General features: G+C 44.4%; 1 protein-coding gene across 1 annotated transcript in view; it reads left to right on the forward strand.

The window, feature by feature from the left end:
- The first annotated feature begins 906 nt into the window (after window positions 1–906).
- The window catches only part of ror1 (receptor tyrosine kinase-like orphan receptor 1), a 118,544-nt gene continuing 104,141 nt past the window's right edge, over window positions 907–15,309 (forward strand). The window contains exons 1-2 of the mRNA XM_041838730.2: window positions 907–940; window positions 1,590–1,646. Of these exons, the coding sequence (XP_041694664.2) occupies window positions 907–940; window positions 1,590–1,646 (91 nt within the window). The remainder of the gene's footprint in view (window positions 941–1,589; window positions 1,647–15,309) is intronic.

Here is a 15,309-nt window from a genome sequence, read left to right on the forward strand (position 1 = left end):
GAGTAAATATAACCCTCCCTAGAGTTCCACAGCCTAGAGTAAATAGAACCCGCCCTAGAGTTCCACAGCCTAGAGTAAATAGAACCCGCCCTAGAGTTCCACAGCCACATTCAGCAGTGTCATCATCAACATCACCCACAAGTATGAATCAGTGTGCCAAAACATTCCATCAACACTAATTTTTATGTGCTGAAATACACCTGATTATAATACCAGCATGTTGTTTACAGCCACAGTAACAGGTGCAGCAGTCCTACACCATGCAGCCTCATTAACCCAGGCTAGATTCCTGCACCGCACTCGTTATTCCCTCCCAACACTCCACGCGTTGAACCGCAGATTATCACCCAATTAACACCTCCCAGTCCGTTCCACCACAGCTCTCACAGGACCTCTAGTCTACTGCCTCACACTCTGCCACTCCTCTCTCACTACCATGGCCCTCTGCTCTGAACCCAGATGGCACAGCTGCGGTTGGTAATCAGTCATAAATCTGTTATAAGAAGTGAGACCTGGCTAATCTTGTGTGTTATTTGGATTCTCATCTTTTGCTCCTGCAGGATAGTGTATAGTATGATATATTATTATAGTGAAGTGAGTAAGGATAGTGGATTCAGTAAGTGGACAATTTGGGTCAGTTTGAAAGGTTCCGTTGAGCAGGGGTGGGGTGTCTCCAGTAAGGCTACTAACAGTAGAGTCTGAGGCCTTGACAGAGAAGGCCCATGTCTGTCTGTCTGTCTGTCTGTCTGTCTGTCTGTCTGTCTGTCTGTCTGTCTGTCTGTCTGTCTGTCTGTCTGTCTGTCTGTCTGTCTGTCTCTCTCTCTGTCTGTCTGTCTCTCTGTCTGTCTGTCTCTCTGTCTGTCTGTCTCTCTGTCTGTCTGTCTGTCAGCAGTCTGTCCATTCGTAATGTTAAACAAGCACAGCAACCTGCAGAGAGGCTGTGGGAGCCTGTCCCATTAAACACACTCACTCAGACATGGCTGTGCATGGGGACTCACTACTTCACAGAGAGGCGCAGAGAGAAGGAGAAAAAAATCTATGAGAGAGAGAGAGAAGAAGTTGGACAGAGAGAATCGGAGAGATACAGGTTGTAAATGTGTTGACACCAGTCGGTCAGAGAGAGCTACATTATAATAGTTTCTGACCCACACAGCTCCAGGACAGAAATCACCTGGATGTGAATAGTTCATTCTGCCTGTCTCATCTCTGGATATGAAACATAGCCTGCATCCCAAATGACACCCTATTCCCTATATACAGTAGTGCACTACTTTTGAAAAGGGGCTCTGGTCAAAAGTAGTGCACTATGTAGGAAGAAGAGTGCCATTTAGGATGCAGACAGAGAGGAGAGCTGCTGTGTTCAGGTATTAATAAGACCGGAGCATGACTCCATGATGTTACCTATCTGATACTACTGCCCTCTGGTCTTCAGTAATAACATTATTATTATTACTCAGGGATGAACTGTCTTTACTGCTTTTATATTTTCTTCTTAAATGTAAAACCCTGCTTTTCTCCCTGTCCATGTGTATGACTTGATGGCGGAGCAACCCAGTAACAGTAATTTCTCCTCTCTCTCCTGTCTACAGGGTCTGAGTTCCCCCAGGACCCCAGTGTTGTAGCCACCTCCACTTGGAACAGCTCAGGTGAGAGATAACACGTCTAACAGACAGCAAACACACGATGATGTACACATAAACACACAATGATGTACACACAAACACACGATGATGTACACACAAACACACGATGATGTACACACAAACACACAATGATGTACACACAAACACACGATGATGTACACACAAACACACGATGATGTACACACAAACACACAATGATGTACACACAAACACACAATGATATACACACAAACACACAATGATGTACACACAAACACACAATGATGTACACACATAAAACTTTGACACACACACACACAGTGGTGTACACAGACAGACGAACAAACAATTAGATAAACAAACAAAGATAAATATGCCTGTTAGAAGGATACCATTGTGACCTCCCAGGTAGAGACGTGGGTGGGATAAAGAAGAACCAATGGGTGAACTTGTTACTGTGATGACGATAAGACCAACCAATGGGTGGACTTGTTACTGTGATGATGATAAGACCAACCAATGGGTGGACTTCTTACTGTGATGACGATAAGACCAACCAATGGGTGGACTTGTTACTGTGATGACGATAAGACCAACCAATGGGTGGACTTGTTACTGTGATGATGATAAGACCAACCAATGGGTGGACTTGTTACTGTGATGACGATAAGACCAACCAATGGGTGGACTTGTTACTGTGATGACGATAAGACCAACCAATGGGTGGACTTGTTACAGCGATAACTGTGATGTTGATTATTTGGCATGTTATGTCAATGTTGTACTCCATGCACTTTGGACCAGGATCCTGTGTTGTTTGTTTGTGTCTATCAGCTGTTCCACTCCACTATTCCTTCAACACAGAGGCTAAGATCGTATTCATGCCAAAGCAGGAGTCCTGTACTTTGTATATCAGCATCCCTCCACTCCACTATGTTTAGCCTACAACACAGTGGCTAGCTAGCTAACGTATGTCTCTGTTATCTGATGGAAGGATGCTGATTGGCCAGTGTTGTGTCTGGAGGCAGGGTGTGGTTTTGATTCATCGAGCAGACAGCATTTAGGTCCAACGAAAGCAGCTGGGTCTATCTGCATGCTCCACTGGAATTAAGTCATTATTGGGAAAGAGAGACATATTGTGGCTGTCTGACGTTAGTTTACAGCTACATAAACCTGAGTTTACATCCTGGGGTTTTCCCATAGACTGAGTGTACAAAACATTGACATAGAATGACCAGGTTAATCCAGTTGAGAGCAATGATTCCTTATTGCTGTCACCTGTTAAATCCACTTCAATCAGTGTAGATGAAAGGGAGAAGGATTTTCAAGCCTTGAGACAATTGAGACATGGATTGTGTATGTGTGCCATTCAGAGGGTGAATTGGCAAGAAAAAATATTTAAGTGCCTTTGAACAGTGTATGGTAAGTGCCTTTGAACAGTGTATGATAGTAGGTGCCAGGCGCAGCGGTTTGTGTCAAGAACTGCAACGCTCCTGGGTTTTTCACGCTCAACAGTTTCCCGTGTGTATGCAGAATGGTCCACCACTCAAAGGACATCCTGCCAACTTGACACACTGGAGTCAACATGGGCCAGCATCCATGTCGACACCTTGTAGAGTCCATGCCCCTACGAGGCTGTTCTGAGGCCAACTGAATATTAGAAAGGTGTTCTTAATGTTTTATACCCTCAGTGTATATATTTACCGTTGAAGTCGGAAGTTTACATACACTTAGGTTGGAGTCATTAAAACTTGTTTTTCAACCACTCCACACATTTCTTGTTAACAAACTATAGTTTTGGCAAGTCGGTTAGGACATCTACTTTGTGCATGACACAAGTAATTTTTCCAACAATTATTTATAGACAGATTATTTCACTTATAATTCACTGTATCACAATTCCAGTGGGTCAAAAGTTTACATACACTAAGTTGACTGTGCCTTTAAAAAGCTTGGAAAATTTCAGAAAATGATGTCATGGCTTTAGAAGCTTCTGTTAGGCTAACTGACATCATTTGAGTCAATTGGAGATGTACCACGCAGCCGTCATACCGCTCAGGAAGGAGACGCGTTCTGTCTCCTAGAGATGAACGTACTTTGGTGCCAAAAGTGCAAATCAATCCCAGAACAACAGCAAAGGACCTTGTGAAGATGCTGGAGGAAACAGGTACGAAAGTATCTATATCCACAGTAAAACGAGTCCTATATCGACATAACCTGAAAGGCCGCTCATCAAGGAAGAAGCCACTGCTCCAAAACCGCCATATAAAAGCCAGACTACGGTTTGCAACTGCACATGGGGACAAAGATCGTACTTTTTGGAGAAATGTCCTCTGGTCTGATTAAACAAAAATAGAACTGTTTGGCCATAATGACCATCGTTATGTTTGGAGGAAAAAGGGGGTTGCTTGCAAGCCGAAGAACACCATCCCAACCGTGAAGGATGAGGGTGGCAGCATCATGCTGTGGGGGTGATTTGCTGCTGGAGGGACTGGTGCACTTCACAAAATAGATGGCATCATGAGGAAGGAAAATGATGTGGATATATTGAAGCAACATCTCAAGACATCAGTCAGGAAGTTAAAGCTTGGTCGCAAATGGGTCTTCCAAATGGACAATGACCCCAAGCATAATTCCAAAGTTGTGGCAAAATGGCTTAAGGACAACAAAGTCAAGGTATTGGAGTGGCCATCACAAAGCCCTGACCTCAATCCTATAGAAAATGTGTGGGAAGAACTGAAAAAGCGTGTGCGAGCAAGGAGGCCTACGAACCTGACTCAGTTACACCAGCTCTGTCAGGAGGAATGGGCCAAAATTTACCCAACTTATTGTGGGAAGCTTGTGGAAGGCTACCCGAAACGTTTGACCCAAGTTAAACAATTTAAATGCAATGCTATCAAATACTAATTGAGTGTATGTAAACTTCTGACCCACTGGGAATGTGATGAAATAAATAAAAGGTGAAATAAATCATTCTCTCTACTATTATTCTGACATTTCGCATTCTTAAAATAAAGTGGTGATCCTAACTGTCTTAAGACAGGGAATTTTTACTAGGATTAAATGTCAGGAATTGTGAAAAACTGAGTATAAATGTATTTGGCTAAGGTGTATGTAAACTTCCGACTTTAACTGTATGTACGTCATTGGGTTTTCCACACCTTGTAGTGAGGCGGAGTTGGCTGGCGGTAGACAGTACAGTATGACACTGTTGTGGTGAGGAAGACAGATATTATAACAGCTCTGCATCACCTACACTGTTACATATAAGCAATAAGGGGGTATGGTATATGGCCAATATACCACGGCTAAGGGCTGGTTTTAAGCATGATGCAACACGGAGTGCCTGGAAACAGCCGTTAGCCGTGGTATATTGGCCATATACCTCAAACCCCCGAGGTGCCTTACTGCTATTATAAACTGGTTACCAACGTAATTAGAGCAGTAAAAATAAATGTTTTGTCATATCTGTGGTATACAGTCTGATATACCACGGCTGTCAGCCAATCAGCATTCAGGGCTCGAACCACCCAGTTTATAATATGGAACATTCTAGTGAGAATACAAAGAGATTATACACTTACTGTGCTTCTAATGTGTTTGGCTCATCTTGATTGTATACATTTCCATCATAGCTTTCACACGTGCACACGCAGGCACACACACACACATACACACACATGCACATGCACACACATGCACACACAGACTCCTAGCAGCTCTTTTGCTTATCATATGGATTTAGAGCTTCACCTTTGCCAGAGCTGGCTACAGTGTAGAGCAGGGCCAGGCAGCTCAGCATCACTCCCATGTTATGTTAGCTGTGCTCCAGGTCAGGTTTCTAGCCTGTCTACTGCTGTGCGGGCCAGGCCAGCAGACTTTCTATGGCAGTATCAGACTGTATTAACCAATGACTTACTTACAGTAGCACACACAATGTGTGTGTGTGTGTGTGCATGTGTGTGTGTGTCTTTGTGTGTGTGTGTGTGTGTTTTTCCCCCTCTCAGACACGGGTCCAAACAAAGCCACAGTAATAAAGAGAGGAGTGATGATGGGAACAATTTAGTAATCTGGTGATATTAAAGAAACGTCATGAGCCAGGCTGGGTTTTGGTTTCAGAGGGATTGGGTTGCCAATCACTACAACACTCCACACAAGACAATTAGGGGAAGAATGGGCTTGTTGTACAAACATTGGCAGGACATCGCTTTCCTCCTCTCTCCTCCTCCTCTCCTCTTCTCCTCTCCTCTCCTCCAGCTCTGTTAGCTATAATTAAGGCAGGCAGGGGAGTGTGCATACAGGCTGTTCCAAAAGTCATTTTCCCCTCAACCTCTTCAGCCAATCAGAGTGTGGTATATTGGGATTTGACATTTTGTGACCTCTGTCATGGTCCTGTTAAGTTGCGTCAATTCAAATCTGATATTGGAACAAAAAGAGGTCAATACACGTCTTCTAAAATAGACTAGTATTTTAATTAATGCAAAACACTTCAATGGTAAATATGATGTTCGTTTATACGGGTCCACTGAAAAACCACGCAGGGCAGTCAGAGAACTGGTCCATTGTTATAAGTTCTTCTTTAAATACTCTGACAGAGATAGTTCCCGCTCCCTGCTGGCCTATCAGAGTAGAGACTGAGCGTGGTTTAGACTTACTCAGCCTATCGTTGGCGCACAGGCTGGTCCCAGCCCCTTGGCGCTTCACTGTTGCCAGGTGTCAGTTGTTTTCTCCACAACTTGTCCCGAGTCAGCAAACCCAGACATCTTTGTAGCAGGACACATGTCCTTGAGCGTTCTAACAAAGAAGCTGTGTTTGTGTAAGTGAGACACAAGTCTTATCTCATCCTACCCCCTAACGTTCCTCACATTAATCACAGCTTGTTAGGTTAAACAATTTATATCAGTACAGTACAAACCTTTTATGTTTAATCATTAATGCTTTCTTTTTAAGCTAACAGCACGTCTAAAATATAAGAGAATAATTTCCCACAGTCCCAAACATTTTGCCTCATGGGGAGGAGTGAGTTTACAGACAGACAGACAGACAGGTGCACACACACACACACACACACACACACACACACACACACACACACACACACACACACACACACACACACACACACACGCACACGCACACAAACTGTCATCTCAGAAGTGTGTGCTTAGACAGCTCTCTATGTGGTGCCTGAGTGTGAGAGATCTTGACCTCTGAAGAGGAGAGTGGAGTCTGTGAGTGGTAGAGTGCTCATCCTATCAGACGTGTCCAGACATGAGTCACACATCGCTGGCAGACATAGTGCTCTGTGTACGAGGTACCACATCACCTAACATAGCTCTGACACACAGACACATAGACCTGACACCGGACTAGCCACGGTTAGCCTAGCACCACAGCCATGTAGTTTTGGCTGGTCGCAGTAGTAGGGAAACTTAAATGCTGGAGCTATAGTCTCATGTTGTATTCATTTAGTCCGCTATGAGAGTTATGACGTGTTAAACTGTGTTGGGATCAAATGAATGCAGACTCTTTCTCTGCTGTACAGGTCAGGTCAGACAAACCGACTATCTGTTTGTGCAGTCAGTGGCTTGTGTTTGAGTGATTTCCAACAGACTCCTCTCAGAATGCTACAGTGAATGGTTTGAGGTAGCCATACGGAGCACTGCAACTCTCAGAATGCTACAGTGAATGGTTTGAGGTAGCCATACGGAGCACTGCAACTCTCAGAGGCAGTTAACAACATGCATGGAGAAACAATCTAAACCCCTCTATCATAAAAAGTTTTAGTATTTGTTCACTGTTTTTTAAATAGATTATTTTGAGCTATAAAGCACATGTTCTCGTCATATTCCCCATCTCTCTCTCCATCTCTCTCTCTCTCTCTCTCTCTCTCTCTCTCTCTCTCTCTCTCTCTCTCTCTCTCTCTCTCTCTCTCTCTCCATCTCTCTCTCTCTCTCTCTCTCTCTCCATCTCTCTCTCTTTCTCTCCTCTCTCTCCTCTCTTTCTCTCTTCTCTCTCTCACCCCTCTCTCTCTCTCTCTCTCTCATCTCTCTCTTTCTCTCTCTCTCTCTCTCTCTCTCTCTCTCTCTCTCTCTCTCTCTCTCTCTCTCTCTCTCTCTCTCTCTCTCTCTCTCTCTCTCTCTCTCTCTCTCTCTCTCTCTCTCTCTCTCTCTCTCTCTCTCTCTCTCTCTCTCTCTTTATTATCAACCCTTATTTTACCAGGTAAGTTGACTGAGAACACATTCTCATTTACAGCAAAGACCTGGAAAATAGGGCAATTTTTTTGACCATAGGAAAGAGTGCGTCCTACTGGCCCTCCAACACCACTCACATTGTTTGTTTCTTTTATGCCTTTTTAAACAGTTTTATGTTTTATGGGAATTTAAAAATATAAACTACGTGACCAAAAGTATGTGGACACCTTTGCTGCTATAACAGCCTCCACTCTGCTGGGAAGGCTTTCCACTAGATGTTGGAACATTTCTACGGGAACTTGCTTCCATTCAGCCACTAGAGCATTAGTGAGGTAAGGCACTGATGTTGGGCGATTAGGCCTGGCTCGCAGTCAGCATTCCAATTCATCCCAAAGGTGTTCGATGGGGTTGAGGTCAGGGCTCTGTGCAGGCCAGTCAAGTTCATCCACACCGATCTCGACAAACCATTTCTATATGGACCTCGCTTTGTGCACTGGGGCATTGTCATGCTGAAACAGGAAAGTGCCTTCCCCAAACTGTTGCCACAAAGTTGGAATCACAGAATCGTCTAGAATGTCATTGTATGCTGTAGTTTTAAGATTTCCCTTCACTGGAACTAAGGGGCCTAGCTCGAACCATGATTAGTCTGTCGGACTGCCAGATGGTGAAGCGTGATTCATCACTCCAGAGAATGCGTGTCCACTGCTCCAGAGTCCAATGGCGGCAAGCTTTACACAACTCCAACCGACGCTTGGTATTGCGCATGGTGATCTTAGACTTGTGTGCGGCTGCTCGGCCATGAAAACCCATTTCATGAAGCTCTAGACGAACAGTTCTTGTGCTGATGTTGCTTCCTGTGGCATATTGGAACTCGGTAGGGAGTGTTGCAACCGAAGACAGACGATTTTTACACGCTACGCACTTCAGCACTAGGCTTGTGTGGCCTACCACAATAAGAGCACTTACAGTTGACCGGGGCAGCTCTAGCAGGGCAGAAATCTGACAAACTGACTTGCTGGAAAGGTGGCATCCTATGACGGTGCCACGTTGAAAGTCACTGAGCTCTTCAGTAAGGCCATTCTACTGCCAATGTTTGTCTATGGAGATTGCATTGCTGTGTGTTCGATTTTATACACCTGTCAGCAACGGGTGTGGCTGAAATAGCCGAATCCACTAATATGAAGGGGTGTCCACATACTTTTGTATATATAGTGTATACTGTATCTCAGTGACCGTATGGCAGACAGTGGGGCTATATCTCAGTGACCGTATGGCAGACAGTGAAGCTATATCTCAGTGACCATATGGCAGACAGTGAGGCTATATCTCAGTGACCGTATGGCAGACAGTGAGGCTATATCTCAGTGACCATATGGCAGACAGTGAAGCTATATCTCAGCCAGTGACCGTATGGCAGACAGTGAAGCTATATCTCAGTGACCATATGGCAGACAGTGAAGCTATATCTCAGTGACCGTATGGCAGACAGTGAAGCTATATCTCAGCCAGTGACCGTATGGCAGACAGTGTGGCTATATCTCAGTGACCGTATGGCAGACAGTGAGACTTTTTAGGGCAACTGAGGTTGTGTCCTGATTCTCCAAACTTCTCCCAAAGTGTACACTTGCACACTCCCCATGGTTGGTGTAAGATTTGGCTGGAGGGAGTTTCCACATTGTTAAATCCATGATGGAGAGTGTGCAAATTTGGCTGGTCAGAGGTCTGTAGACACACTCTGGTCCATTCCACACGTGTGTGTTTCAGCCTGGTAGCTGAGGACCATGTGGCCAGTGGCCCCTGTTGGCCCCCTCAGGCCCCTTGTTAAGTCAGAGGTGATTCATAGCTTCCACCCCCTCTACCCAATGCAGGTTAGAAAGTTAATAAACAGGGTTGTATGTGTCTCTGACATCTGTCATTACAACCCTCCTGACGATCATACGGCCGCCGCCGTTTCGAGTCCTTAGGTAGGTACAACCCTCCTGATTATAACTGTCAGTACAACCCTCCTGATTATTACTGTCAGTACAAAGTTAATAAACAGGGTTGTATGTGTCTCTGACATTTGTCATTACAACCCTCCTGATTATCACTGTCAGTACAATCCTCCTGATTATTACTGTCATTACAACCCCTCCTGATTATTACTGTCAGTACAACCCTCCTGATTATTGCTGTCAGTACAATCCTCCTGATTATTACTGTCAGTACAATCCTCCTGATTATTAATGTCATTACAATCCTCCTGATTATTGCTGTCAGTACAATCCTCCTGATTATTACTGTCATTACAACCCTCCTGATTATTACGGTCAGTACGGCCCTCCTGTTCATAAACACTACTATCGGTCAGTGTCAGTACAGCCCTCCTGTTTATAAACACTACTATCGGTCAGTGTCAGTACGGCCCTCCTGTTTATAAACACTACTATCGGTCAGTACGGCCCTCCTGTTTATAAACACTACTATCGGTCAGTACGGCCCTCCTGTTTATAAACACTACTATCGGTCAGTACGGCCCTCCTGTTTATAAACACTACTATCGGTCAGTACAGCCCTCCTGTTTATAAACACTACTATCGGTCAGTACAGCCCTCCTGTTTATAAACACTACTATCGGTCAGTACGGCCCTCCTGTTTATAAACACTACTATCGGTCAGTACGGCCCTCCTGTTTATAAACACTACTATCGGTCAGTACAGCCCTCCTGTTTATAAACACTACTATCGGTCAGTACAGCCCTCCTGTTTATAAACACTACTATCGGTCAGTACAGCCCTTCTGTTTATAAACACTACTATCGGTCAGTACAGCCCTCCTGTTCATAAACACTACTATCGGTCAGTACGGCCCTCCTGTTTATAAACACTACTATCGGTCAGTACAGCCCTCCTGTTTATAAACACTACTATCGGTCAGTACAGCCCTCCTGTTTATAAACACTACTATCGGTCAGTACAGCCCTCCTGTTTATAAACACTACTATCGGTCAGTACAGCCCTCCTGTTCATAAACACTACTATCGGTCAGTACGGCCCTCCTGTTTATAAACACTACTATCGGTCAGTACGGCCCTCCTGTTTATAAACACTACTATCGGTCAGTACAGCCCTCCTGTTTATAAACACTACTATCGGTCAGTACAGCCCTCCTGTTTATAAACACTACTATCGGTCAGTACAGCCCTCCTGTTTATAAACACTACTATCGGTCAGTAAAGCCCTCCTGTTTATAAACACTACTATCGGTCAGTACAGCCCTCCTGTTTATAAACACTACTATCGGTCAGTACAGCCCTCCTGTTTATAAACACTACTATCGGTCAGTACAGCCCTCCTGTTTATAAACACTACTATCGGTCAGTACAGCCCTCCTGTTTATAAACACTACTATTGGTCAGTACAGCCCTCCTGTTTATAAACACTACTATCGGTCAGTACAGCCCTCCTGTTTATAAACACTACTATCGGTCAGTACGGCCCTCCTGTTTATAAACACTACTATCGGTCAGTACAGCCCTCCTGTTTATAAACACTACTATCGGTCAGTACAGCCCTCCTGTTTATAAACACTACTATCGGTCAGTACAGCCCTCCTGTTCATAAACACTACTATCGGTCAGTACAGCCCTCCTGTTTATAAACACTACTATCGGTCAGTACAGCCCTCCTGTTTATAAACACTACTATCGGTCAGTGTCAGTACGGCCCTCCTGTTTATAAACACAACTATCGGTCAGTACGGCCCTCCTGTTTATAAACACTACTATCGGTCAGTACAGCCCTCCTGTTTATAAACACTACTATCGGTCAGTACAGCCCTCCTGTTTATAAACACTACTATCGGTCAGTACAGCCCTCCTGTTCATAAACACTACTATCGATCAGTACGGCCCTCCTGTTTATAAACACTACTATCGGTCAGTACAGCCCTCCTGTTTATAAACACTACTATCGGTCAGTACGGCCCTCCTGTTTATAAACACTACTATTGGTCAGTACAGCCCTCCTGTTTATAAACACTACTATCGGTCAGTACAGCCCTCCTGTTTATAAACACTACTATCGGTCAGTACGGCCCTCCTGTTTATAAACACTACTATCGGTCAGTGTCAGTACGGCCCTCCTGTTTATAAACACTACTATCGGTCAGTCCGGCCCTCCTGTTTATAAACACTACTATCGGTCAGTACAGCCCTCCTGTTTATAAACACTACTATCGGTCAGTACGGCCCTCCTGTTTATAAACACTACTATCGGTCAGTACAGCCCTCCTGTTTATAAACACTACTATCGGTCAGTACAGCCCTCCTGTTTATAAACACTACTATCGGTCAGTACAGCCCTCCTGTTTATAAACACTACTATCGGTCAGTAAAGCCCTCCTGTTTATAAACACTACTATCGGTCAGTACAGCCCTCCTGTTTATAAACACTACTATCGGTCAGTACAGCCCTCCTGTTTATAAACACTACTATCGGTCAGTACAGCCCTCCTGTTTATAAACACTACTATCGGTCAGTACAGCCCTCCTGTTTATAAACACTGCTATTGGTCAGTACAGCCCTCCTGTTTATAAACACTACTATCGGTCAGTACAGCCCTCCTGTTTATAAACACTACTATCGGTCAGTACGGCCCTCCTGTTTATAAACACTACTATCGGTCAGTACAGCCCTCCTGTTTATAAACACTACTATCGGTCAGTACAGCCCTCCTGTTTATAAACACTACTATCGGTCAGTACAGCCCTCCTGTTCATAAACACTACTATCGGTCAGTACAGCCCTCCTGTTTATAAACACTACTATCGGTCAGTACAGCCCTCCTGTTTATAAACACTACTATCGGTCAGTGTCAGTACGGCCCTCCTGTTTATAAACACAACTATCGGTCAGTACGGCCCTCCTGTTTATAAACACTACTATCGGTCAGTACAGCCCTCCTGTTTATAAACACTACTATCGGTCAGTACAGCCCTCCTGTTTATAAACACTACTATCGGTCAGTACAGCCCTCCTGTTCATAAACACTACTATCGATCAGTACGGCCCTCCTGTTTATAAACACTACTATCGGTCAGTACAGCCCTCCTGTTTATAAACACTACTATCGGTCAGTACGGCCCTCCTGTTTATAAACACTACTATTGGTCAGTACAGCCCTCCTGTTTATAAACACTACTATCGGTCAGTACAGCCCTCCTGTTTATAAACACTACTATCGGTCAGTACGGCCCTCCTGTTTATAAACACTACTATCGGTCAGTGTCAGTACGGCCCTCCTGTTTATAAACACTACTATCGGTCAGTACGGCCCTCCTGTTTATAAACACTACTATCGGTCAGTACAGCCCTCCTGTTTATAAACACTACTATCGGTCAGTACGGCCCTCCTGTTTATAAACACTACTATCGGTCAGTACAGCCCTCCTGTTTATAAACACTACTATCGGTCAGTACAGCCCTCCTGTTTATAAACACTACTATCGGTCAGTACAGCCCTCCTGTTTATAAACACTACTATCGGTCAGTAAAGCCCTCCTGTTTATAAACACTACTATCGGTCAGTACAGCCCTCCTGTTTATAAACACTACTATCGGTCAGTACAGCCCTCCTGTTTATAAACACTACTATCGGTCAGTACAGCCCTCCTGTTTATAAACACTACTATCGGTCAGTACAGCCCTCCTGTTTATAAACACTACTATTGGTCAGTACAGCCCTCCTGTTTATAAACACTACTATCGGTCAGTACAGCCCTCCTGTTTATAAACACTACTATCGGTCAGTACGGCCCTCCTGTTTATAAACACTACTATCGGTCAGTACAGCCCTCCTGTTTATAAACACTACTATCGGTCAGTACAGCCCTCCTGTTTATAAACACTACTGTCGGTCAGTACAGCCCTCCTGTTCATAAACACTACTATCGGTCAGTACAGCCCTCCTGTTTATAAACACTACTATCGGTCAGTACAGCCCTCCTGTTTATAAACACTACTATCGGTCAGTGTCAGTACGGCCCTCCTGTTTATAAACACAACTATCGGTCAGTACGGCCCTCCTGTTTATAAACACTACTATCGGTCAGTACAGCCCTCCTGTTTATAAACACTACTATCGGTCAGTACAGCCCTCCTGTTTATAAACACTACTATCGGTCAGTGTCAGTACGGCCCTCCTGTTTATAAACACTACTATCGGTCAGTACGGCCCTCCTGTTCATAAACACTACTATCGGTCAGTACGGCCCTCCTGTTTATAAACACTACTATCGGTCAGTACAGCCCTCCTGTTTATAAACACTACTATCGGTCAGTACAGCCCTCCTGTTTATAAACACTACTATCGGTCAGTACAGCCCTCCTGTTCATAAACACTACTATCGGTCAGTACGGCCCTCCTATTTATAAACAATACTATCGGTCAGTACAGCCCTCCTGTTTATAAACACTACTATCGGTCAGTGTCAGTACGGCCCTCCTGTTTATAAACACTACTATCGGTCAGTACGGCCCTCCTGTTTATAAACACTACTATCGGTCAGTACAGCCCTCCTGTTTATAAACACTACTATCGGTCAGTACAGCCCTCCTGTTTATAAACACTACTATCGGTCAGTACAGCCCTCCTGTTCATAAACACTACTATCGGTCAGTACGGCCCTCCTTTTTATAAACAATACTATCGGTCAGTACGGCCCTCCTGTTTATAAACACTACTATCGGTCAGTGTCAGTACGGCCCTCCTGTTTATAAACACTACTATCGGTCAGTACGGCCCTCCTGTTTATAAACACTACTATCGGTCAGTACAGCCCTCCTGTTTATAAACACTACTATCGGTCAGTGTCAGTACAGCCCTCCTGTTTATAAACACTACTATCGGTCAGTACAGCCCTCCTGTTTATAAACACTACTATCGGTCAGTACAGCCCTCCTGTTTATAAACACTACTATCGGTCAGTACAGCCCTCCTGTTTATAAACACTACTATCGGTCAGTACGGCCCTCCTGTTTATAAACACTACTATCGGTCAGTACGGCCCTCCTGTTTATAAACACTACTATCGGTCAGTACGGCCCTCCTGTTTATAAACACTACTATCGGTCAGTACAGCCCTCCTGTTTATAAACACTACTATCGGTCAGTGTCAGTACGGCCCTCCTGTTTATAAACACTACTATCGGTCAGTACAGTCCTCCTGTTTATAAACACTACTATCGGTCAGTACGGCCCTCCTGTTTATAAACACTACTATTGGTCAGTACAGCCCTCCTGTTGATAAACACTACTATCGGTCAGTACAGCCCTCCTGTTTATAAACACTACTATCGGTCAGTACAGCCCTCCTGTTTATAAACACTACTATCGGTCAGTACAGCCCTCCTGTTTATAAACACTACTATTGGTCAGTACAGCCCTCCTGTCGATAAACACTACTATCGGTCAGTACAGCCCTCCTGTTTATAAACACTACTATTGGTCAGTA

Source organism: Coregonus clupeaformis, chromosome 20 (genome assembly GCF_020615455.1).
Source record: "Coregonus clupeaformis isolate EN_2021a chromosome 20, ASM2061545v1, whole genome shotgun sequence".
In the NCBI taxonomy this organism is placed as follows: Eukaryota; Metazoa; Chordata; class Actinopteri; order Salmoniformes; family Salmonidae; genus Coregonus; species Coregonus clupeaformis.